The sequence below is a fragment of the Rattus norvegicus genome, chromosome 5, assembly GCF_036323735.1.
Source record: "Rattus norvegicus strain BN/NHsdMcwi chromosome 5, GRCr8, whole genome shotgun sequence".
Classification (NCBI taxonomy): domain Eukaryota; kingdom Metazoa; phylum Chordata; class Mammalia; order Rodentia; family Muridae; genus Rattus; species Rattus norvegicus.
In genome coordinates, this window is record NC_086023.1 from 171,124,825 (window position 1) to 171,148,822 (window position 23,998).

General features: G+C 51.6%; 1 protein-coding gene across 7 annotated transcripts in view; it reads right to left on the reverse strand.

The window, feature by feature from the left end:
- Positions 1-23,998, reverse strand: part of Prkcz (protein kinase C, zeta) — a 110,921-nt gene that overhangs the window by 23,051 nt on the left and 63,872 nt on the right. For 4 of the 7 annotated variants that reach the window (NM_022507.1, XM_006239536.5, XM_063287193.1 and 1 more), the window contains 6 exon segments: positions 4,953-5,050; positions 7,796-7,984; positions 8,669-8,721; positions 11,347-11,428; positions 12,672-12,803; positions 19,083-19,168. In NM_022507.1, coding sequence (NP_071952.1) covers positions 4,953-5,050; positions 7,796-7,984; positions 8,669-8,721; positions 11,347-11,428; positions 12,672-12,803; positions 19,083-19,168 — 640 coding nt within the window. 7 annotated transcript variants of the gene reach the window in all.

The window sequence follows — 23,998 nt, forward strand, 5'->3', positions numbered from 1 at the left end:
TGCATCTGAGTGAGTGGCAGTTCGCCTGCCCTAGAACTACCTTTCTCCCTGGAGGTCCCAGTTTGAACTACCTTGCTCTGGACCCCTGGCCCAGGCCTGCCTAAGCCGCCAGAGCTGTGTTCTCCAGTAAGAGGCTGCTGGGGCTGCGTGGCAACCATTTCAGGGGGTTGGGATGGTACGCTATTAGCATGAAGGCTCCCACGCTGAGCTCCACACTGTCACTCAACACGGGCTCTCTCCATTCTGGGCTCTATCGTGACACGGTGAGTGACAAGAGCCTGAGTCATCTTCCCTCTCTCTCGGGGGCTCTGAGTGAGTCTTGCCAAGTTCACAGCAATTTTGGGCCCTGATGAAAACTCTTGAGGCCACAGCCCCTCCAAATTGCATGGGGGGAAAGTGGTTCTGAGGACCATGCCTGGTCACTCTGCTCACTCTAAGTCACCTTCTCACTTGCTATAATGACCACACCCAATGGCTCTCCTTCCCATATCCAGCCTAGCTCTGCCCAGCGGTTAATGGCTGCTTGGTTTGCTCCTGAAGGATTAGATGGGCTCCTTGCATCAGGGGACTTTCCCCTTCCTCTTACTAATAACGAGGGATAAGCCAAAGTCTCTCTCAGATCACCTGCTCCTCCTGCAGCTGCTCAGTTCTGAGGTGCTATCTGGCTGTGGACACAAGGACCTTCCTCACTCCCATGGCCTGATCAGGTGTGCCAGCCTTCTGGGGCTACTCTTGATAGATCTGTGACCTGTTCTGGGGGGGGGGGGTTATGTCCTGCTCTCAGAGGAAAAGCTCTCTCCCTCTCTAGTGCTGTGGTAGATTTTATGGGTCTCTATTTAAAAACAACAGCAACACACCAAGGGTCAAGTGGCATCTGATATCCATAAGCTACGTTAGGCAGGATGAGTTTCCTCAAATGTCTAAGCCAGGAGGCCTATGGACGCCCCTCCAAGGACAGACAGTCAGAGATTTGCCCTGCCTTAACAAGTGAAAGTGTGGGTGTTGGCAGGAAGGCTAGCACAGCAAGTCTGGTGACCTCAGTTTGATCCCTGCAACCTATATAAAGGTGGAAGGAAAGAAACAACTCTACAAAGTTGTCCTCTGACTTCCAGACAGGCTAACACACCTCCTCCCCTCACACACAATAGTAATAAATTAAAAAAAAAAAGGGGGGGGGGAAGCAACTCCTCAGCAGCCAAACTAACTAAATTCTCCTCTCCCTCCCATGTCCCATATTCTCTCCCTCATATTCTCTCTCCCTTTCCCCCTTCCCTTCCCTCTCCCCCTCCCCCTGCCCTCTCCTTCTTTCTCTCTCTCTTGTGTTAGGGATCGAATCTCAGGCTCTGTACATGATAATCCTACCTTCAACTCCCTAGCCGACAGTTCAGTAGCAGTGTGCATCCCTGTCCCCAGGCCACACTGAAATGAGGGGGGCGCACACCAGGGGGGGCTTAGAAAGAGTCATTTTGGCTTTCTAGGTTACCCCTTTTCCTGGAACAGCTTAGGCTGAAATGTTTTCTCCCTGTTTTTCGAGGTTTCTGTGGGAGAGTTTTAATTCTGGTGACTGCCTGGTAAAGACGGTGCCGACATGGGGTATGGCTTCCCCACAAGCAGATGCTTAGTGTTTAAAGTGCCCCATCTCACAGCATGTTACACGCGCCATGGAAGTGGTTGTCTGCCCGCGGAGGGCGGGAATTCTGTGGGGGCCCACCAGAACAGGCACTGCTGGATTTGGGAAGGAAAGAAAGAAATCCTTATCCCCCCCACCCCCTCCCTATTCCCCAACCCCGCAGAGAGGCCTTTTTATAATCTCCAGGCACATGTGGAAACCATTGCCTTTTATTGACTAGATTTCCACTCACGGCTGCCAGCAAGCGCTAGCATCCTGCCTGGAGTTTCATCGGTTTCCTGTTGTGTGTGATCTGCTGGGAGGCAGATCACACTGACATTCATCCAGCCCCTGCAACAGTCTCGGCAAGAACCCAGGATGTGTTCCAGGGAGAAAGTCTTTATAACCCCTGTGGTTATTAAGATAGCAGGATAAGGAGGGCATGGCAAGGCACCCAGGCATAGCCTGTGCCCAGTTGCAGGCATCAGATTTTGTTTTGCTCCTGGTGGCTTTGCCTTGTTCTCTGCAAGGTCAGTGACAACGTACCAGCGACTGAAATGGCCTTCCCTCTATCTCTGACTGAGGGAGGAGCTGGCTCTCTTTTCTTGGTCTCTTGGGGCTGGCACACAACGCTGCCATTGGCTTGTGTAAAGACACGGCACCAACCAGGAGAAAGGTTTCCCACACCAGGCGCTCAAATTCATGAGGTAGCCATGGACGGCCCTGCTGAACATTTCTGCTAATGCCACAGTACCTTCCAGAACTTTCCAGCTTTGTTCCCAGAGGAAACGCATGAAGTGTTTGCACAGTGCAGGAACAAACTGGCCTCGGCTGGACTGGTGCCAGCAAGTCTTTAGGGCAGACCCAAGAGACAGCAAGACATCTTGGAGGACTTGGCACTGTGTGGCTTGTGCTCTTTTCTGACACTTATTTCTAGAGATGTCTTGAGGCCTCTGAGTTACTTCCCAAATCTATGACTCCACGGAGAGCCAGCAAGTTAGGTCTGCTGAGTCAAAGAACACTGTCAACCCTGCTCCGGGGCCACAGTGATCCACTGACATCCCAGATGCTCACCCTGCTCCGGGGCCACAGTGATCCACTGACATCCCAGATGCAGGGATGCCAGGGCAGGCTGCAACATTTTTTTTTTTTTTTTTGGTTCTTTTTTTCGGAGCTGGGGACCGAACCCAGGGCCTTGCGCTTCCTAGGTAAGCGCTCTACCACTGAGCTAAATCCCCAGCCCCAGGCTGCAACATTTTACGGGTTCCCCCACAAACCATGAAATTCACAAGTGCCCACTTTATACTTGTACAGGTGATTTTACCTTAAGGTTTTCCCCTTCTGAACACCACAGTTTCCTAAGTGACAGGCATCGCCCAGTCGCTGGAGATTCCAAGACACGCAGCCGGCCCTACTCTGAGGGGAGCTCACAACCAGAAAGGGAGACAGCCATATGCATTCACCTCGGGCTAAGAGCAGGTGCACAAAGCAGCCAAGGGAAGATGCGGAGCCTAAACCCACCCACACCAAATGTGTTTCCAGTGTTGGCAACAGATCCGGTTCAAAGCTATATGTGATGGGTGTTACTACTGGGGCCGCCGGGGCTTCACAGAGCCTGCTGAGGCTGCAGCACGTGAGCTGTCCCAGCATCAGCTTCTGCACCTGGGTGACCCGAGGTCGGAGCGCCTGACCCTGTTTCAGCAGCAGCAGCCCTGCGGCGCTGACCAGAGCACAACTGTTCTTAGCCATCGCACCCTTCGGCCTCACCCTCTGAGGCCAGGCTGGGTTGCTTTCCCTTGGGCTTGTTCCTACGCGCAGGAGACATGGTCAGGGCCAGGGCAGTGCAGAGGCAGGGAGGACCATGTGGATGCACAAAGGGGACCATTGACTGCCGAGCCCTTCTTAGTGACTCTGGCTCTGGGGAGGGGCAGGAACGGGGAGAAAAGAATATGAGGCAAGGGTAGGGGATGCCTACAGACTGCAGAGACAGCCTGGGTACAATATCCTTTTCCCCATGCATGGAAGCTTGGATTTCCTCTCATAGTAATCAGAGCTACCACCGAGCAGGAGAAAGACCTCAGACTGGTGCTTCCTACACCATGCTTTCAGGAGTTAGAAGCCTCAATTGGTTTGGGAAAAGGCAACTTTGGTCCAGGGCTTCTCTGGTAAGCTGAGACCTGTGCAGGGATAGGATCCCACTAAAGGCCAGAGCTGGGGACCCTGAGCCACAAGTGAAATGTTCCCTGTGCAGACTGTGCGGCTCCTTGTGCCAAGCCGCTTATGATTTTATGTTAACATGGCTGACCTGGTTAAGCGGTATCTGGGATGTATTTATGAGGATGCTTCTGGGGGTCACATGTGGAAACACAGAATGAGCAAAGTGGGGGTGATGGGAAATCAGTGACCGCCATCTGCAGGGTCCTGAGGGGCTGGGATGAGAAGTTGCCCTTGCTCCTGGGTCTGAAGCTGGAATTCCACGGCTGGCTCTCCTGGTCTTTAAGTTGTAAGTCACAGACTGTGGGACGCCATGGCCTCCATAATGCACTGTGGGGGACTGGCTGCTGAAGACGTCTAGATCAGGACTTGGCTTTCATAACTAGCCTGGTTGATGAGCTGAGCTGTCTACAGTTCACTGCTGGAGGACTGAGGACAGGGCTCTGAGTGCTGAGTTAGCTTCTTCTAGAATCTGCCTTGAGCACCATTTTCCTTTTGCCCAGTTTTAGATAGGATCTTATGTAACCCCAGGCTAGCCTCGAACTCATGATCCTCCTGCCTCAGTCTTCTGAGTGTTGGGATTACAGGAGTGTGTGACCATACTTGGCTCAGCTTTGCCATTTTATCTCCTTGGTACAAGTCACTGCTTTGAGCAGGGGGGTGCTAAGCTGCTGACCTACTGAGTGGGGAACGGTTACAGGGCTATATGGGGGATAAACATGTTAGTTCAAGTCAACTGGTCAGTCCCCATTTTCATAGCAGTGTACTGTTGTGATCTTAGCCCACTAGATTTCAACATATATAGTAAAGCTTAGAGGTAGCAACCTTAGTGCTCATTAACCTCTGCCTCTTCTCAGGGAGCGGCAGCATAGGGTATCCGTGCTCTAACCTCGAACCTCGGACCTGCCTTTGGTAGGATGCCTTCAAGAAGATCCCATGATATCCCAAAAGCTCAGATGTGTGAAGTCTGCTGAAGATGTCACCACCCAGCGGGAACCACAAGGTTAAAGTCTGATGACCTAAAAACCCAACACTTGCAGATGGAGAAGGTTTGTGGAGGGGGTAGCTGGAACTTCGATCTAGCTTATCGGAGAGCAGCGGGGCATTACAGAAACACTTTCCTCCTTACCGGCTCGTTGTCTGGAAGCAGGAGTGTAAGCCAACCAGGAAGGGGTTGCTGGATGCCTGCTCGAACACGTGCTTCTCTGTCTGCACCCAGTCGATATCCTGAAAGAGAGACCAGGAAGCACTACTGAGGTCACCGAGCGCTGCTCAGGCTGCCCTGGAGAGGGCAGGGGTTAGACAGGAAGGCGTTTCATCTCTGGTTTTTGGCAAGACAATTTGGAGAGGGAAAGAAAGCACCTCTCAAGAAACACATCACAGTCAGGTGTGGTGGCTTACGCCTGTGAACCCTGCACCAAGGAAGCTAAGGCAGGACTGTTGGCAATATGGTAAGTTCCCAGGCAGCCTGCAGTCTGCTATAGGATGATCCTGCCTCGGGCAGAAAACAAACCAAACCACCATCCACCTCCGCTTCTATCGTGACCATCTCCAACTTCACCTCCATCGCCCTCCCCGCCCCAAGGCACTTGCTGGGTTTGCTCATCATACACTGTGCTCATGCTCCCTGTGAGGGTCCTGGGAAGGCTGCATCTGATTCAATTTGGGTACAAGGGGTAGAGGGCTAAGGAGATTCCCTAAGGCCCACAGCCACTGAGTATTGAGTTTTCAGACAAGCCAGTTATGGCGAGAGATCATCTGCTACCACAGGGCCATCTCTCCCAGTTCTCTCAAACGTGCAGCGGCTCAGTCAGATGCCGCAAAGTCAGAGACCTCATCTGGGCTCCACCACAGCCCCAGGGAACAGAGGGGGATGAGACTCCCACCCCTCAGCTCTTCTGCCGTCTTGTTGTGTAGAAATAAGAAGTGTAGAGACATGTTCAAACAATGCTGTCTTCTCTGGAAAGCTTTTGGAAAAGGAGATGAGCAGATTCTCAGTGGGAACCCATGCGGTGAGCTAGAGATAGCCATCACCCACTCTGGTTTACTTTCTGAGCCCCAGGAGCGCCACCAGGTGGATACGTTTCAAGCCCTTCTCTGTGCCATGGACACCTAGCCCTACCTCACCCAGACTTGCTCACCCAGGGGCTACACCGCCTGACTGTCATGCTCAGGCAGCTCACACTTGGAGCAGCTGCTCGGCACTCAGATCCTTGGATGGGAACCAGTGGGCGGGCTCTCCTCCATTTCTCCCAAGCCTGGGCCACCGGGCACCGGCATTATCTGTGATTGTCTTTGTGATCGTATCTAACTTACAGGAGCCCTTGGCACCGTGCAGGGCTAACTCGAAACAGTAGGGAACAAGCTGGAAGGTCACCCCTGGAGAACCAACGCCATTAGGAGGGAGACTTTCATGTTGGCATCTAAGCATTGGCAAGCCAGAACACTTAACAATGCCAAGGCTGGTGAGTTCCACTGCAGAGAAGGCAAGAGTAGGAAGTCCAAGAGCCTCAGCTCTGTGCAAGCAGAGACCAGTGGGCTTTTGTCAATGGGGGAACTTGAGGCAGCTCCTTAGGCCTTGTTCAGAACCACATCCTAGACAAAATAACTCAGGGGAGAGGTGGTAAGAGGATGCTGGTGAGGCAGTGGCTATGGTGGACCTATTAGGCAAAGATGACTCAGAGAAAGGGAGCCAGAGTCAGCTCAGAAGGGTATGGCGGTGCCTCAAGACTGTGAGGGGAGGGGACACCTGGTGGTGGTGAGGACAGGCTTGAGTCATGGGTACTGCCACTCAGGAGCTCAACCTCCAGGGAGACAGGGCCAGCCTGGCAGGCTGTGTATTATACAAATGCACCCTACAGGTGAAGGTCCCAACCTGAGCTTGGCTGGGGTAGGCGATGGGATCCTTTCTATCACCTGACGAACGGACATTATGCTGCTTAGCTCCAGCAGTGGCTAAAGGACAGAGTCACTCTCATCTACACAGTGGCCTTTCTCTGCTCCTGAGACAGAGCAGGGACTCAGGGTGATGGCGGAAGAGAACACAAACACGAAGCGGGCAAGTACGTGTCAGCCTCAAGCATCACCACAGAGGCCACACTGGGTATGCACGTGTGCTCTGAGAGGGAACCGTGACAAAAAAGTGTTGGTGAAGATATGGAAAAACTGTAGAGTCCTGAGCCCCACTGGCTGGAAGTCAAAATGGTGCAGTCATGTTAGATAGAGTTTGGGAGTTCCTCCAGAAACTACACCCAGAATTGCCCCATGACCTAGCAATACCACTCCTAGAAATGCAAAAAGAACAGAAAATGGGCTAAACAAATATGTGCATGTGAATGTTCACACCGGCGCAAGGTGTCCCATAATCCACAGAAAGTATCCCCGAAGAGATGGACAGAGAGGGTGTGATGGTTTGTATATGCTTGGCCCAGAGAATGGAAATATTAAGGGGTGTGGCCTTGTTGGAGTGGGGGTGTCCTTGTTGGAGGAGGTGTGGCCTTGTTAGAGTAGGTGTGTCTCTGTGGGTGTGGGCTTTAAGACCCTCATCCTAGCTACCTGGATGTCAGTCTTCCACTAGCAGCCTTCAAATGAAGATGTAGGACTCTCAGCTCCTCCTATACCATGCCTGCCTGGATGCTGGCATGTTCCCACCTTGATGATGATGGACTGAACCTCTGAACCTGTAAGCCAGCCCCAATGAAATGTTGTCCTTTATACGACTTGCCTTGGTCACAGAGTCTGTTCATGGCAGTAAAACCCTAACTAAGACAGGGGGTGACATTGTTAAACTCAAGGGTTCTAATTCTGCCGCTGCAAACTTCAGAAGTGCGAAAGCGGCGACTTGGTGGAGTGGTCAATTCACTGAAGCACAATTTCACACGCCTTCGGTGATGACTTCCTAGGTAGCCATATCCCCAAACAGATGTGCACATCCTGGATCCCACGAGGCACTTCGGCAGGGTGTGTGCTTACCTCATCGTCGTGGACGAGCTCCTTCTTCACCACCTTCATGGCGTAAATCTGGTCGTTTTTCTTCAACCGCACCAGGAGGACCTTGGCATAGCTTCCACGCCCGATGACTCTGATGAGGTCAAAGTCTTGCAGCCCCAGCCCCTGAGAGATTTTGATCCCATCCACCCCATCGATGACAGGCTTAAGGTCCTAGGGAGAGATCCAGAGAAGGGAGGGGGGCACCATTTGCCAGAATCCAAAAACTTTAGCACCCAACCCTCATCTAACTCAAAGGACAAAATCAAAGACTGTGGGATTCCAAAGGAAGGAGCCAGAGACACAGCAGTGGCTGTATGAGGGTTCTGGGGGTCAGTGGGGGCGTTTGCTTGGTTAAGCTGCCAGCTTGGGCATGCTCTGTGAGAGTGGGAAGTTCAGGCACGTGCTCCATGAGGGTGGAGAACGCAGAGCCTGCTCTTTACGCATTGCCCTGCTTCTGGTCGGTGAGGGTGAGGGTAGAGAGTGGTGTCTGCTCTGTGAGATGACCGACCAGCAGAGGCTTGAGAGCACGGCATGTTCTGTTTCCCTAGAACACCAGAGCTGGCTGTAGGTATGAGGCTGGATGTAGCCAGATGGAACCCGTTGGTCAGATTCTGGGAAAGGGCCTGCTTGAGGGAGCAGCCGAGGGCTTGCCAGGACGGGGAGGACAAAGGAGCAGACGAAATGTGGTGAATTCACAACTCAAGAGCTAGGCTGGCCTCGGTCAGGCCACTGGTGTCATCTGAGCCAAGTGCAATAGTTTCCTACTGCACCTCGCCCATGCTGAGACCGTAAGTGCCTCTAAGCAAACCAACAGGCTTTGAAAAGATGCAGGTAACGCTGCTTTTATTCACTTACCTCAGAATCATCTTTGATATTGTCATGTTTCCGAGATGAAGAAATATAAGCAACTAGAAAAGGGAAGGAAGGAAGGGTATTACACGTGTCCTAGGAACACGGGGACCCAGTGGACCTTCACAACCCCAGCCCCCTCAGGAGGCCTCAGAGAGCCCAGCAAGCACTCAGGGACCAATCCACAGACCAGCCGCAAAAGACTCCGGTTTAAAGAGTCCTGTGCAACTGCGGCTTCCAGACTGGCTGTGTGAATGTGGAGGCAGAACCCTTGGAAGAAGCTTTAAGCTTCTTATGATGGTGTCACGATGTGATAAATCCATGAGGCTGGGAAGAGCTGTTAGCTGGAAACGCAGTGTGTGTAGTTCACTTGGGGCTGGGTGTTATGTGTGCCTCCAGGGTCCTAGAACTTGGGAAGCTGAGGCAGGATTGTGCAGTTCAAGGCCAACCAGGGCTACCTGGTGAGACCTTGTTTCAAACAAATAAAAAATGAGGGCTGGAGATGTGGCTTAATCGGCTAAGCACTTGCCTAGCCTGCACAGAGCCCTGGGTTCAATCTCCAGGGCCACACAAAGCGAGTGGGCGTGACAGCAAATGCCCATAATCCTAGCACTCTACTTGAGAGACGGAGACAGGAGATCAGAGGTTTAAGGTCATCCTTGTCTATATACTGAGTTTGAGGCCAAGCTGGGATACCTAAGACCCTGCCTCAAGAAACAAAACCTCGGGGCTGAGAAGACAGCTCAATGGATAAAAATGCCCAACTGGGAGGACCTGTGTTGGGATCCCTAGAACCCACATAAAAGCCAGGTGTGGTACATACTCGTAACCTCAGCTCTAAGGAACTGGAGAGAGGAGGATACCTAGCCACAACACACACTCACACACTCACACACACATACACACACTCTCACACACACGCACTCACACACACACACACACTCTCACACACACACTCACACAGAGAGAGAGAGAGAGAGAAAGAGAGAGAGAGAGAGAAAAAGAGAGAGAGAGAGAGAGAGAGAGAGAGAGAGAGAGAGCGCATTCATACTACCATCAAAAGTCTGAGACCATCTGGAGCCTCAAAGCCTTGATATATAGTCTTCCAGTGGGTGGGTAGGAAGATGTTGGAAAATGGACAGAGAGGGAGGTGGATAATAGATTGTTGTGTGGAAGGGGAAACGACGAAAGACTAGGTGAGTGAATGATGAATGATAGATGGCCGTGTAAATCAGTAAGTGGATGATAACTAAATGATGGCTGGATGATGAGTGGGTAGGGAGATGGTGGGCAGATGAGTGGGTGATGGACAGGCGGATGAGTGGGTATGCAGGTGTGCACGAGTGCATGCATGAGTGTGTGCGTGCATTGTGTGATAGACAGGCAGATGAATGTGTGTGAGTGGGTGTGCATGTGTGTGATGGACAGGTGGATGAGTGAGTGTGTTTGTGTGTGTGTATGTGTGTGCATGCATGAGCATGTGCATGTGAGTATGTGATAAACAGGCAGATGAGTATGTGTATGAGTGGGTGTGCATGTGTGCATGCACATGTGTGTGTGTGAGTGTGTGTGTGATGGAGAGGTGGATGACTGGGTGTGTATGTAAGTGAGTGCATGAGTGTGTTCATGTATGTGTGTGATAGACAGGTGGATGTGTGGATGTGTGTATGCGTGAGTGCATGCATGAGTGTGTGCATGTAAGCATGTATGTGATGGACAGGCAGATGAATGGATGTGCATGTATGCATAGTGTGTGCATACGTGTGGGTGATGGACTGGTAGATCAGTGTGTGTGTGTGTGCATGAGTGTGTGTATGAGAGTGTGCATGCATCAGTGTGTTTGTGCGTGTGTGTGCTGGGCAGGTGGATGAGTGGATGTGTGTGCATTGGGTGAGTATGTTCTTGAGTGTGTGTGTGTGTGTGTGTGTGTGTGTGTGTGTGTGTGCGTGCGCGCGCACGCACGCATGCATGTGTGTGATGTACAGGTGGATATGTGGGTGGGAAAGGTACCTAAAGGGACAACCTTATTTTTAAAATTTTGAGACAGGGTCTCACTATGCAGCCCTGGCTGGCATGGAACTTGCCATGCAGGCCAGGCTGGCTTTGAATTCATGAAGATATCCGCTTGCCTCTGCTTCCCAAGTGCTGGGATTAAAGGCATGTGCCACCATACCTGGCTCTGGATTCTTTTTTATTTATTTTTTAACACTAACAAGAAGTCTTTCCTCCCTGTGCTCCCCAGACATGACCCCTGTGCAGCAGTCATGCCCAACATGGAGCCACCCCCACGGAGATCAGCTCTGTGTAGTGCCCAGTGTGGGGGAGATACCTGGTCTGGCAGTCGCACACCAAGTGCTGTGCAGAGCAACTGAAATCAAGACAGAAGAAGAAACCCTCAGCCCCAGATTCCCAGTGACGAGGAGACTACTGCCTGGTGGCTACCAGGGAAGACCAGCAGCCCCACCCATTTCTATGGGGACAGAGGGGAAGCTGTGTACAGGGTGGTTTCCAGCCCAGCTCATCCGTATTGACCTTGGAGAGCAGGTAGGAGGGAGTCAGGAGGAAAGGACAGGAAGATGGAGAGAGGAACATACTGCAAGGTTCAGAAGAGGGGCGGGGCCCAGAAGAGAGGGGGCGGGGCCAAAGAGAAGTGGGCCTACCCAGCTGGGGAAAGGGACACCTACTTCCATCAGTTTCTTCTGAAGGAAGGTCTACACCATCGTTCTTGTCATCTACTGGAGGCTCTTGGGAAGGCATGACAGAATCCTGCAAGAAAATGATGGTGTTGGCATGATGGGGTGGGAGTTACCACCTAGCTTGACTTCATGTGTGTGCAGTGAGGGGTGTGAGTGAGTGCATGCGTGTGTGCGTGTTGTGTGTGTGTGTGTGTGCATGTGTGTGCGTGTGTGGTATGTGCATGTGCGCTGTATGTGCATGCATGTGTGCATGTTGTGTGTGTGTGTGAGTGTTGTGTGTGTGAGTGAGTGCATGTGTGTGTGTGTGTGGTATGTGCATGCGTGTGTGCGTGTTGTGTGTGTGTGTGTGTTGTGTGTGTGAGTGAGTGCATGTGTGTGCGTGTGTGGTATGTGCATGTGAGCTGTATGTGCATGCGTACGTGCATGCATGTATGTGTATGTTTGTATGTGCATGTGAGTTCATGTGTGGTGATAAGCCGTATGAACAACAGCTGCTCGGTGGAGAGCACAGAGAGAGGAAGACTACTGTTATCTGAGAGTCTACCGGCTGAGGTGGTTACTCAGTCAGGATCTTAGGTTATCACCTTCCCAGAAGGCGTCTGATAGAAGGAATGCTTTACACCAGGCTTGGCAATACCCACTTGCTGCGCTGTGAACATCTTGCCAGTAGCCAGGCTTCTGATCAGCAGTCTAAGGGCCCTGGGGCCCCATGGGGCTGAAGTCATAATAGAGCAGCTTCTAGTGAAAGACAGATGGCCCCTTGGGTTCAAGAGTTGGCTTCCCTCATGACCACATCTGGGTTCATCTCACTATCTCAAGGTAATAAGGACCTGGAGGGTCATAGGTCATACGTGTCCTCAGGGCTTACAGTAGACATAGCAGAAAGGATCTCTAGGGAGAGTGGTTTTGGGGGGCTACTTGCGCTCCAGTCTGGATCCCACTCTTATTGGCCATAAGGAATGTGGCTATGACACCTCAGGGGTGTCTGAGGCCTCTCGGGTCTGGCAAATATTGGATAGGGGCCATTGTACATCCAGGCTGTGTAGCACAGGCAGGCTGGTATAAGTGCAAGCATTAGAAAACTCAGTCGCTGGCATGCCAATAGGACTGGACCCTTGCGGTCTCACTGCTCAGGATGAGAGAGGTTCTGTCCCGGACTCTGCCCACAGTCACCCCCACCGCATACAGGCTTCCTTCTGTCTGGAGGTAGCCGCAATATCACAACCCCAGTGGAATGACAGGGGCAAGGATTGCCAAGGTCAGCTTGGCCAGAGACCCAGAGGCCAGCCATCCCTCTCCGCACCCGGACTCACCATATGCCTCCTGCAGGTCAGCGGGACGAGGACGTGGCAGCGTTTATGGACAAGCAGCTTGCAGTTGATGCACCTGTACCCCTGCCTCGCGAGGCCCCATATCCTTTCGCTGCACTGGCCACAGTACGCTCTCTGCGGATGGGAACAGCGGCCATCAGCCCCAGTCAGCCCTTCTGGGAGCCCATGCCACACTGAAGAGACTGGATGAGGACTCGGGCGGCTGATTCAGAAGATACCACATGGAGAGGGGCCTGGCACCGCCTTTCTGAATGCGGACCCATGCTAGCTCAGTAGTTCCCTTCTTGGGTTCACATGGTTCACGTGGAGGCCAGAAGGAGTGAGGCCAGGTGAGGCTGCTGTGCTGCAGGGCTCAGCTGTGGTGCCTGCCATGTGGTTCTATTTCAGTCGTGTTGCCCGGGCCAAGAGGAGCGTGGCAGGAGCTCCTGACATTCTGTCTTGGAAAACTGTGGATGGCTGCGCGACAATTACGTGAGTTTTTTTTTTTTTTTTTTTAAAGACTTGCTTATTTTATGTATGTGACTACACTGTGGCTGTTTTCAGACACACCAAAAGAGGGCATCAGATCTCCATTACAGGCGGTTGTGAGCCACCACGTGGTTGCTGGGAACTGAACTCAGGACCTCTGGCAAACCACGTGCCCTTGGGGCGCCTCCATCCATGAACACAGACGAGGGTCCCCAACTGTCCCAGAATTATTAGCCTTCTTACAAGTTTTGGCTTCCTTTTAAACTTTCCCATGGAGTCTCAGGTAGCCCAGGCTGGTCTCAAACCTGCTATGTTCTCAAGGATGACTCAGTGTGCGAGAGTGGCGTTGCTGCCTTCTCCCTCTGAGGCAGGGTCTCCCTCTGAACCTAGAGTCCATCTTGGCAAAAACCCCAGTGCCTTCCATCTGTCCCACTCAGTGCCGGGGGTTACAGGCATGCATGACCGTGCCTGTCTGGCTTGTTTTGTGGGTGCTGGGATCTAAACTCAGGCTCTGATGGTTGTTTGCAGCAAGCCCCCTTGGCCACTGAGCCTCCACCCCAATCTTAAACTTCTGATTGTCCTGCCTCCGTCTCCTGGGTGCTGGGACCACAAGCCTTGTGGCCCTTGCTGGGGGTGGAATTCCGGGACTTGGCTATGTTAGGGCAGCCACTCCGCATACTGAGAGGTATCCCCAGAGATGTACGGAGTTATATCCCAAGCCTCTCTTATCTTTGGGGGACAGGTCTTGATATATAGCCCAGGTTTGTCTTAACCTCCCCAGTGCTGTGCTTACAGGTCTGTACAGGACAGGAGAGTGACTCTTACCAGGGGCCAGGAAAGGGAAGTTGCTGACCAAGAACAGCATGGGCTTGCCAATATGGACTGAGACCTCACCCGTATGTTTCTTAGGGGAGCTGCCAAAACTGTGCCAATAGCTCCAATCCCCGCCCCACCCCATCTTATCTTCTTAATTTTTCTGAGACAGGCAGGGTCTCTCTGTGTGGCCTTGATGGCTTGGAACTTGCTATGTTGAAGAGGCTGGCCACAAAAAAAAAAAAAAAAAAAAAAAAAAAAAAAAAAAAATCACAGAGAGATGCGGGGCTCTGCCTTCAGCGTGCTGGGATTAAAGGTGTGCGCCGCCACGCCTGGCTGGTGGCTATTTAAAATCGATACTTGAATCATCAACATTTCAGAAAATGTGCCATTAAAACAAAACAAAACAAAACAACGACAAAAAGGAAAACCAAAGCCCCAGGTCTCTATTCTCCGGAACTCGCAGGAAATAGATTAATGGTATAAAAGCATTTTAAAAAGTCTGCCTCACACGCTGCCAATTTGTTTCTTGCTCCCATTTTTCAATCGTGTATTTTAATTTCTTTCAAACATATCAAACGCTCATCTCGTATTCAGTCAGGCTAAGCCTTCTGTCTCGGTTTCTGCTGGCTCTTGACCAGAAGGCTTAGTTTCCTACTAGTTTTTTTTTTTTTTTTTTTTTTTTTTTAGTTGCTGATTGTGAGCCCAGATGTCCGAGATTCACTATCTGTGAGGATCCTTCCAGGCTGCCTTCAGAGGAGGGGCTGCTCTTGCTTCTGCCGGCCACCTGGGGGCGCTACTTGGCTGGACCCTCTTAGGGGTAAAATTCTGGCTGTAAGAATGTCAGGTCCAGTGTGAGGTTTCGAATTCTCAGAAAGACTTATTCCTTGTTCCTCTGCCTTGCTCTACCTGGGTAGTGCGTGGCTCATAGGAAGACCCAAATCCATTTCTCTCAGGGCCTCAATTATTTGAACAAACACCAACTCTGAGCTCCCGTAGAAGGGTGCAGAAACCACAGCAGAAGGTCAACCCTAGCTCGCTACCCCCCCACCCTCTTTTGTATATGAGCTTTTTGAGGATCACAGTTGCACCCATTGGCGCACTAACTGGGGGTCCTGAGTCACAATGGCAGCACTGAGGGCTGTGACAGAGGCACACGCGCCCTTAAAAACTGAAAAGGTGGACTCTGGTCTTTTACAGGACACGCCTGTTAACTGTTTTACTTGCTTCAGACAAAAGACCTTAGAAGAAATACTTGGGCTTACCTAAGCCCGTCTCCCTGCCCACTCCAAGAGGCTTCTTTTCGTGAGACCCTGGTGAACATTTCTGCTGCTTCCTATGTGTTTACGACAGAAGTATCACCCACCCAGCCCGCCCTGTAGCACAGGGACCATGGGTACCAGCCCAGGGCTGGTGACCATCACAAGAAAAAAACCAGCAACTGCTGTGGTTTGGGTCCTTCCTATGGGTGGCTCATCACAGAGAGCTGGGCTCCCAAGCTACAGTTGTCCCTGGTAAACTCATCATGGGGCTGACTATAGGAGGTAGGTTCTTTTAGAGAAAAGTAGAGTGAATAGGTTCTAGACCTCACTCTGGGGCTAACCCAGACCCCACTTTCTAGTTTACACAGGCAGTGATGCCGTCCAGTGACCTTGACACTGTCTGAGAAAAATGTCTGCACTTCGAAAATACTCGTTAAGGGTCAAGCTGTCTGCATTTGTAAGCAATCACACTCGTTAGACACTCACAACTCTGCTTGGTCCGAACATTTATCAAGAGCTGACTTGCAGAGGCTGGGGAGATGGCTCAGAGGTTAAGAGCACTGGTCGCTCTTGGAGAAGACCAGTAATACAGCCATCTAGAATTCCAGTTCTAGAGGATCTGACGACCTCTTCTGGCTTCTGCTGGTACTGCATGCACATGATGCACAGACACGCGTGCAGGCGAAACACCCTGACTCACATAATTAAAATATATTTTTTGGTTGGGGATTTAGCTCAGTGGTAGAGCGCTTGCCTAGGAAGCGCAAGGCCCTGGGTTCGGTCCCCAGCTCCGAAAAAAAGAACCAAAAAAAAAAAAAAGAAAACCGAATTGCCTGGTGTATCCCCACTCCCCTGCTATTCCCGGGAGACCACATTACTTCTAGTCTTTGTAATGTTCTTGACCTCAATCGCTCTGCGACTTATGGGCAAGAAAGCTTGGATCTTCCATTTCCTTAACCAACATCTTGAGAATGATAGACAGAGAGTTCCTACCCCATTACTAGAAACGATAGGCTTAAGGTTCACAAGACAGGTCTGGTCCCCTCTGTGTCACACGGATGAAGGCCCCATCTCTCACAGATCCTCTTTGGGGGGTAGGAGGGGGATCTTGTAGTGGAACGTTTCCCTTCTGAAAGCCAAAGGGAGCTCGGAGGGCAAACACACGGCTACGTGGGAGTCACAGAACCGGTAGGGCTCACATCCACACGCTGGTCTCTGGTTAGCCAATGAAGAAGGCTCTAGGGAGATGGCGTAGTTGGTGGGTAAAGTGTTTGCTGTACAGGCATGGAGACCCAAGTCTGCCGCCCAGCACCCGCATGAGAAAGCCAGGTGCGGTGGTACGTGATTATAATCCAAGCACTGGGGAAAGGAGACAGGAGGGCCCTTGGGGTTTGCTGGCCGGGCATTCTAGCTGAATCGTGAGTTCCAGGTTTACTGAGAGACCCTGTCTGGAAAATTAAAGTGGAGGGGGCTGGAGAGATGGCTCAGTGGTTAAGAGCACTGACTGCTCTTCCAGAGGTCCTGAGTTCAAATCCCAGCAACCACATGGTGGCTCACAACCATCTGTAATGGCATCAGATGCCCTCTTCTGGTGTATCTGAAGATGGCTACAGTGTACTCACGTACGTAAAATAAATGAAAAAAAAAATCTTAAAACAAACAAACTAAGGAGAACAGCAAAGGCAGACACTTGATGCCAGCTGTTGGCCTCCACCCAAACACGCATGCAGGTTGCACAGCCATCTGCACGACTGAGCATGGACGGTGAGAGCCTCTTGGTGATGCTGAGCCCTGGCCTGTGTGCTGCGTGGATGGCTGAATGGATGGGCTTTATCTCAGCCACTTGTCATCCATTAAGGAGGGCAAGGAGTACAAATCACATCAGTCCTCCTAGATTCCTCTCCAGCACCCTGAGAGGCGGGGTGTTGGGCTGTCCTGAGACTCCTGCTCTGGTCAGGGACAGGTTCTCAGGAGAGAGGGCACCTGGTTGCACAGATGGTCAGTGTTTCACAGACAAACGTGGGGGCTGGCACTGGGTTCTCTGAGAACAGATGTCTCCATTTCTCCAAATTCTCGGCAGATAGCTTCCACCCTGGCTCTCTGGTTGGCTTACTGTAAAATTCCATGAACGAGCCCTGCTGGGTGTCCTCGGGGTACCCCGTGATAGCGCTTGGCACCCCTTTAACCTCTGTCTTGATGACACTAGGCCTCCCCAAGCTGAGCTGCAGTCTGAGGTTCCTCTACTGTCCACTGTGGCTCTGCACCTGCCCCAGCCCCCTGCCAATATCTCCCCAAGTAACCTTCTTTTAACAAACTATTCTCACAGTGAACAACAGTGTTCAGATGTTCCTGCTATGTGCAGGACGTGGAGAGTACCAGGAACGTCTTCATGGGATGGGAGAGAGCCTGGTTTTCAGTGTACCCTGACATTATTCCCAACATCCTTTCCAGGCTGGCTTTCGGGACACCATCTCCTCCAGGAAGTCTCTAGGCAGCACCTGGTCCACGTCTCTCCTGAGCCCAACGCTGTCTACGGTTCTGCTTCTTGCTTCTTGGCCTTTCTGGCTAAGATCAAGTATATATACTCAGTCATCCAGGAGCTTTTCCTCCGGCCCTCTACCACTCTAGCCTCATCAGCTCCTGGGATAGGGGTGACGGCAGCCCCAAGTGCCCAATGCATGATGGGAACCCAGTACACAGGTGCAAGAGGTGCAGCTCACACTCATACAATCGCCCGGGTGTACAGAGAAAGCTGGTTAACATCCATGGCGGTTGGTCTCACCTAACCTAACGTGCATCGAGAAGAAACCAGAGTGTGACCTGTGGCTCAGGAACAAGACTGAGCAGCAAGGGAGGGTCGGTGGCTGCCTCGAAGGTGCAGTGGCCTCCACGTGGCTCTCTCACCATGACAACACTGACTTAACCCCTGTGCTCCCTCTCCAACCCTCTTCCTAGCATTTGCATGTTTCAGATGGGGAAATCAGATGAGAGGGGACTCTTATATAAGGAGCAACAGGGCTGAGGGCAGGCAGTGGGGGGTGCTCCACAGCTCAGCTGCCACAGCTCCTAACTGTTAGGCCTGTGGTCACTCAATGCTAAGCTGTCTTCCCAGCACGGGGACAGACAGTGGAAAAGTACAAGGGTTAGCTGGGCCGTGGCGCTTGAGTATGATGGTTCTGGGTCATTCTATAGCAAAAGTAGGTGCCCGTGTGTTCACGGGGCCCATACCACTCGGAGAATGGGCACTGCCCTTTGCTGTGAAAGGAGTCGCTGCAGAGCCACCGAGACACTGCACACCGGAGGACAAAGAAGCACCAAGATGAAGAGACTTGGGGGGTGGGAGGGGGTTGGGTAAGCCAAGTGTCACTCAGAGAGGACTGGCTGCTGGAGCGATGGGACAGGACAGTGGAGGCCTCTGGGACTGTACGGGTCCAAGGAGACCTTTGCAGCCCACAGGAAGCACCGCGAGTTCAAACGGTCAGGCGGGCTTCGCTAGGTCACACCTGGCAGCATTGCGAGGTTCGTCCTCGGGGCCAGTGACGGCGAGCAGGGATTGTGTAATCAGGAAGAGGAAAGGGCAGCCGAGACACAGCCACACTTGCTATAGCTAGCGGCTGCCATTACGGCAGTGGTTGGGGAAGAACTTCCTTAGGCTCAGAGTAGCCCCTGGCTCATCTCCACAGCCCTGCCGTACTGGTTAAGCTGGTAGCTCAGGATTTCCTTCCAGAGCATGCTGAAGGAAGTCCAGCCCTGCACAGCCCCGCAAGGATGCTCCCCGCCCCCTTCTCTTTACTTGTAGAAGCGATGGAAGTGACCGTGGTGAGGGAGCCATTGGAAAGGGGACACTTACCCTGTTAAAGCGCTTGGCTTGGAAGAGGTGGCCGTTGGCTCGGTATAGCTTCCTCCATCTTCTGGCTCCACGGCGGTAGATGGACTCTAGAAAGGACGGGGGAGAAACGTGTAAGGAAGAAGCACCAGTAATGCAGGACCCCGGGTACAGATGGGGACAGGCTGTTCCTGACTAGGTGGCTGGAGTGGTGGCTCTAGTCCTGGCTGAGGGATGTCAGAACTAAGTTGACCAGGCTTCCTGCGTACAGGCTCCCCTTCACCTCTCCTCACACAACTCTCATGACCTCACGGCTGGTGGCAGCTGGAGATGGCAGCTCAGGTGGGAGAGGCCCCAGACAGTAGTGGAGATACCCAGCATCCCGTAGAACAGGCAGGGTTCAGCAGCAGCAGGATATCAGTTCCCTGGGTCTGGGCCACTCAGCTCCCAGACTGCGCATTCCCAGCGGCTTTCCTTCAACCTCTGAGCGGCTTCTGAAAACCAGGCCCCTTTTTCCATACAAGGTTCAAACGGACCATGATATTTACATATGACCATCCAAGGAGGGAAAGTGGACAGCTAGCGTTTCAGTGACTCACCCAGGCCTAAGATTTCCCCCTAGCCCAACAGACCTCGGGGCAGAGAAGGGTCCAACTCTCTTGAATATTTGCTCTGAGTCCACAGTTACCCCAAGCATCACTCCGTGATGTGCGCCATTCGTGCTAGGACAACTCTTTTTAAAAGACGCCACCGATGTTCCGACCAGAGCCACTTTCCATTCCACAACACCCAACTGCTATGAGGCCAGCATACAGAGACAAAACCTCCAGAAACACAAGATTCAATGGGAAGCTTTGTGCTTTTATAAAATCCTGTAGCAAGAGCGACTTTCAGGAGCCGAGGCAAAGCACAGAGACTATTCCTTAGCGGAAAGTGTAACGGAATGTTTTTAAAACAAGCAAATGGCCAGTTCTGACTGGAAACTACTGAAACCAGGTCACAGCAACTGCGAAGCATGCCTCTCTCTATTTAAAGGGGGGAGATTCCATGAGGAGCTGCAGGCCAAGGTTCCTCTGGGAGCTCGGGAAGAATGAAGCCCACACAGCCATGGGGCTCGCTGGACACACCCAAAGGCAGCTCCCTCACGGGTTCTGTTCGTGGCTCTGATGCTCCCAGAGTGCAGCTTCAGTGACACTTGAGAGAGGCCAAGCATTGTCCAGTGACCCCTCTAGGGTTCCAGCCTCAGATGAGACCAGGATAGAGGTGGTGCCAGCCTTGGCCCCCCCTCCCACCTCAGTCACGTGGGGCATCAGGCCCATGCAAGGTACATTCTAGTGGCGGGGTAAAACCAGAGGCTATCTGCTCCACCATTCTGATGATCCCCCAGTGAGCCCATGATGACGGGGTATGGCCTGTTCCCCTGGTCCACCCACGTTTGGAAAACCTAGCCCAGGGAGCCAAGTCTTTGCTTCCAACAGTCACGGGCCTTGCTGTCCTTTATGAGCGGGGGACAGAGGCAGAGGAGTAAACTTAGGGGACAGCATGAGGACAAACTGGAACTTGTGGGATGGGTCCTTTCCCCCTGTATTTCCATTAAAACCATGAAACTCAATCATAGCGCTGAGAAACAATGAAGAGAAGTTTAATGCCTCCCTAGACTACAGGGAAGTGAAAGGAATCTAAGGAGCCCTAGCAGACACCAAGGCTGATGAGGAAGCCCTCAAGAGGATACATTTACCTGGAAATAGGACTCTGAAATAGCCCCAAGGTTTCCAACATAGAAGTGACAAATGACCAGGATTGCCCCGGTGCCTTGTCACCTATATCAAGAAAGCCTGGCCTTCATTGTTGTTGAGGGAGGACTCCATCCCCCAAACACACACGCTGGACCCTGATTCCTAGTGAGACTGTATTTGGACACGGGGCTGATAAGGTGATTAAGGAGAAAAGACCGTATGGGGTGGGATAGGTCCCAGTTAGGGCTTCCCCAAGGGGAGAACAGCGCTAGCTCTCCAGAACCTAAAGACACCCGAAAAGGTGCTGCCTGAGCTCTGGAAGCAGACTGCCATGCGCTGGCTGCTGACCCTGGTCCTCTAGACTTACATCACGGGAAGGCAAGATGCTAGACCTGGGGTGCCTCATTATGGTGTCTGAATGGACTAAGATCCTTGTCTTCTGCCACACAGATATTGTGTGCCAAGTGAACATGAGTAGCAGAAAGACAAAGATCTAATGGAAGAGAACGTGGGGAGGCTCTGGAGATGCTAAGAGTGGGAGGTGAGCAGATCTGGACATTGACAAGTACGGGTCCAAGCTGACAAGCCAACCCTCGTAGCCGGTGCTAAAGGATGCCTACAACCAACAAAAGAACGCACGCTGGGGCTGGGGGGACAGCTCAGTGGGGAAAGCGTTTGCTGCAGAAGTATGAGTGCTAGAGTTTGGATTCCTGGAACCCACCATGTTAACACCAAGCAGACACTTGAAATCCTAGCATGCGAGAGGCAGAGCCAGGGTCCTGGGGCAAGCTGGTTAGCTGGAAGTGGCAATTCATGTATATCATATGTCGTGTGTGTGTGTGTGTGTGTGTGTGTGTGTGTGTGTGTGTGTATACATTCATTATAAATAACAGAGTGAGCGAGAAGGCACAAAGCCTCACCTCTCTACACATGTACATGTGTAAGTGTATATACTCCCACATACACATGTGCCTCTATATATGTGAGTGTGTATACACACACACACACACACACACACACACACACACACACACCATGCACATCCTGCACATAGAAGAAATAAAGAGAAAACATGGAAGGAAGAATAGGCATTTCCCAGAAGACGGCAAATGAGATAGGTAGACCCAACCAGTGAAAATAAGAAACTTAGTCAGCTCACAAGAAGTTCTCTGGACATTGGGATTAGCCAATGTAATCTCACACAATCTGCCATTGAAGGAGGGTCCTAGGACCACTGTCGATCATGTTTCTGGGAAGGCCTAAGCTGGCACAAAATCAGGTCTGTGGAGAGGAACACTTGCTCCTGGGCTGCAAACATTCCATCACTCCTCCATCCCAGCCTGCAGAGAGCTCCCACAGTGGTTCCCGAGCATCTGAGAGTGCTTCAAGCCAGTCAAAAGAGGGTGCACACCTGTAATCCCAGCACTTAGGGGGCTGAGGCCAGAGAATGAAAAGTCAAGGGCTAGCCTGGGCTACAAAGGGAGCCAATCTCAAAAAAAAAAAAAACAAACAAAAACAAAAACAAAACAAACAAACAAAAAAAAACAATGAGATTTTTTAAAAATGCTTTTTAAATTATTTATTTACTGTTTGTGTGCTTGTGCACATGTTGTGGGTGTATGTGTGTAGGTCAGAGGACAACCTGCGGCAGCTGGTTCTGTGCCTCCACCTGGGTGGCTTCTGGGAATTGAACTCTGGTTGTCAGGCTTGGCAGCAAGCACCTTTACTTTCTTAGCCAACCCGCTGGCCCACATCCCAGTTACTTATTTTTTTTTAAGATTTATTTATTTATTTGGTACATGTATGTATGTATGTCGGGGCACGCCACAGCACACGCGTGAGCCAGAGGACAACTTGAAGGAGCTGGTTCTCTTTTTTCACCCCGTGGAATCTGGGCATCAAAATCAAGTCATTAGGCTTGGCGGCAAGCACCTTCACCTGCTGAGTCATCCCAATGACCCAGTTTCACTTTTTTTCTATTTGATGTGCACGTATGTGTGCCTGAGTGGATATGCACAGACACGGGGGCCCATGGAAACTATAAGAAAGCATTGGATCCCCTGGAACTGGAGTTACAGATGGCAGTTAGCTGGGAACCAAACCTGGGGCTCTGCAGAGCAGTGAGGACTCTTAACTGCTGAGTCATCTCTCTGCCCCTCCATCTCTCCTCACTTCTGCTATGGTCTGGGCTCAACCAGCAAAGCTACGGCTGATGATGCTTTAGGAGGTGATTAGGATCAGACGAAGTTAGTTCTAAGTGGGGCTCTCCACACTCGGGCGTCAGTGGCTTCACAAAGGATAAAGATACAAACTAGCAAGCTGTGTAACACAGCACCAGGCCCTCACCAGAGGCTGACCGGCTTTCTGTTTTGAAATAAAAACCTGCTTTCTGCCCATCTCAGGCATTCTGGGTTGCACTGCAGATTGGGACTTGCTGTGAATGGTAATTGTGGAGGCCAGTCTACTTCAGACTGCTCAGGATTCTGCCAGGGTGGGTAGGTTCTGGGGAAGCCATAGACACTTACAGTGTTGTCCTCTCCACCTCAGAAGGAAAAGCTGAAATTGTGGGAGGAGAGAATGGAGAAATGGGCATTAAAGTGGTATACAGTCCAGTGAGAGGCCAGGACTGCCTTCTGAGGAAATGGGGCAATGCATGTGGCTGTGTACCCAGCCCTGTCCTGCTCAGCAAGAGTGAAGTGTGTCTTTATTTGAGAATTTTATTTAAAGAGAAATGCATATGAATTCCAACCCAACAAGAGGTAGACCTCTAGAGTTCATGTGTAAAGTCTGCTAGATCTAATGTTCTGGATGTTGTTAGGGATGAGGTTAACTGTTAAATATGACCCTTCTTAACATGGATGGGCTTCATTTAGTCAGTCAACCCAATGAAAAGACTGAAGTCCATCCTTTGTGCTTGACCTGAAGCCTACCCTGATGACTTTGGACTCCCTAAGCCTCCATATTCCTGTGGACCAGTTCTGTCCACTGGAGCGTCTCTGGAAGACCCTGACTTACACAAGGCTCTCTGGGAGAACTTCGCACTCCAGCATTCCACAGGAAAGTAATTCACACTGTGGCTGTGGGTACCCCGGGTAAATCAGGGGAGCCCCAGGGTGTCTTGATTCACGCCCGAGGAAGACAATAACCGGATGAGCAAGAAGGAATCGCAGAAACAGCCAGCGGATCCTTCATGTCAAAAATGGA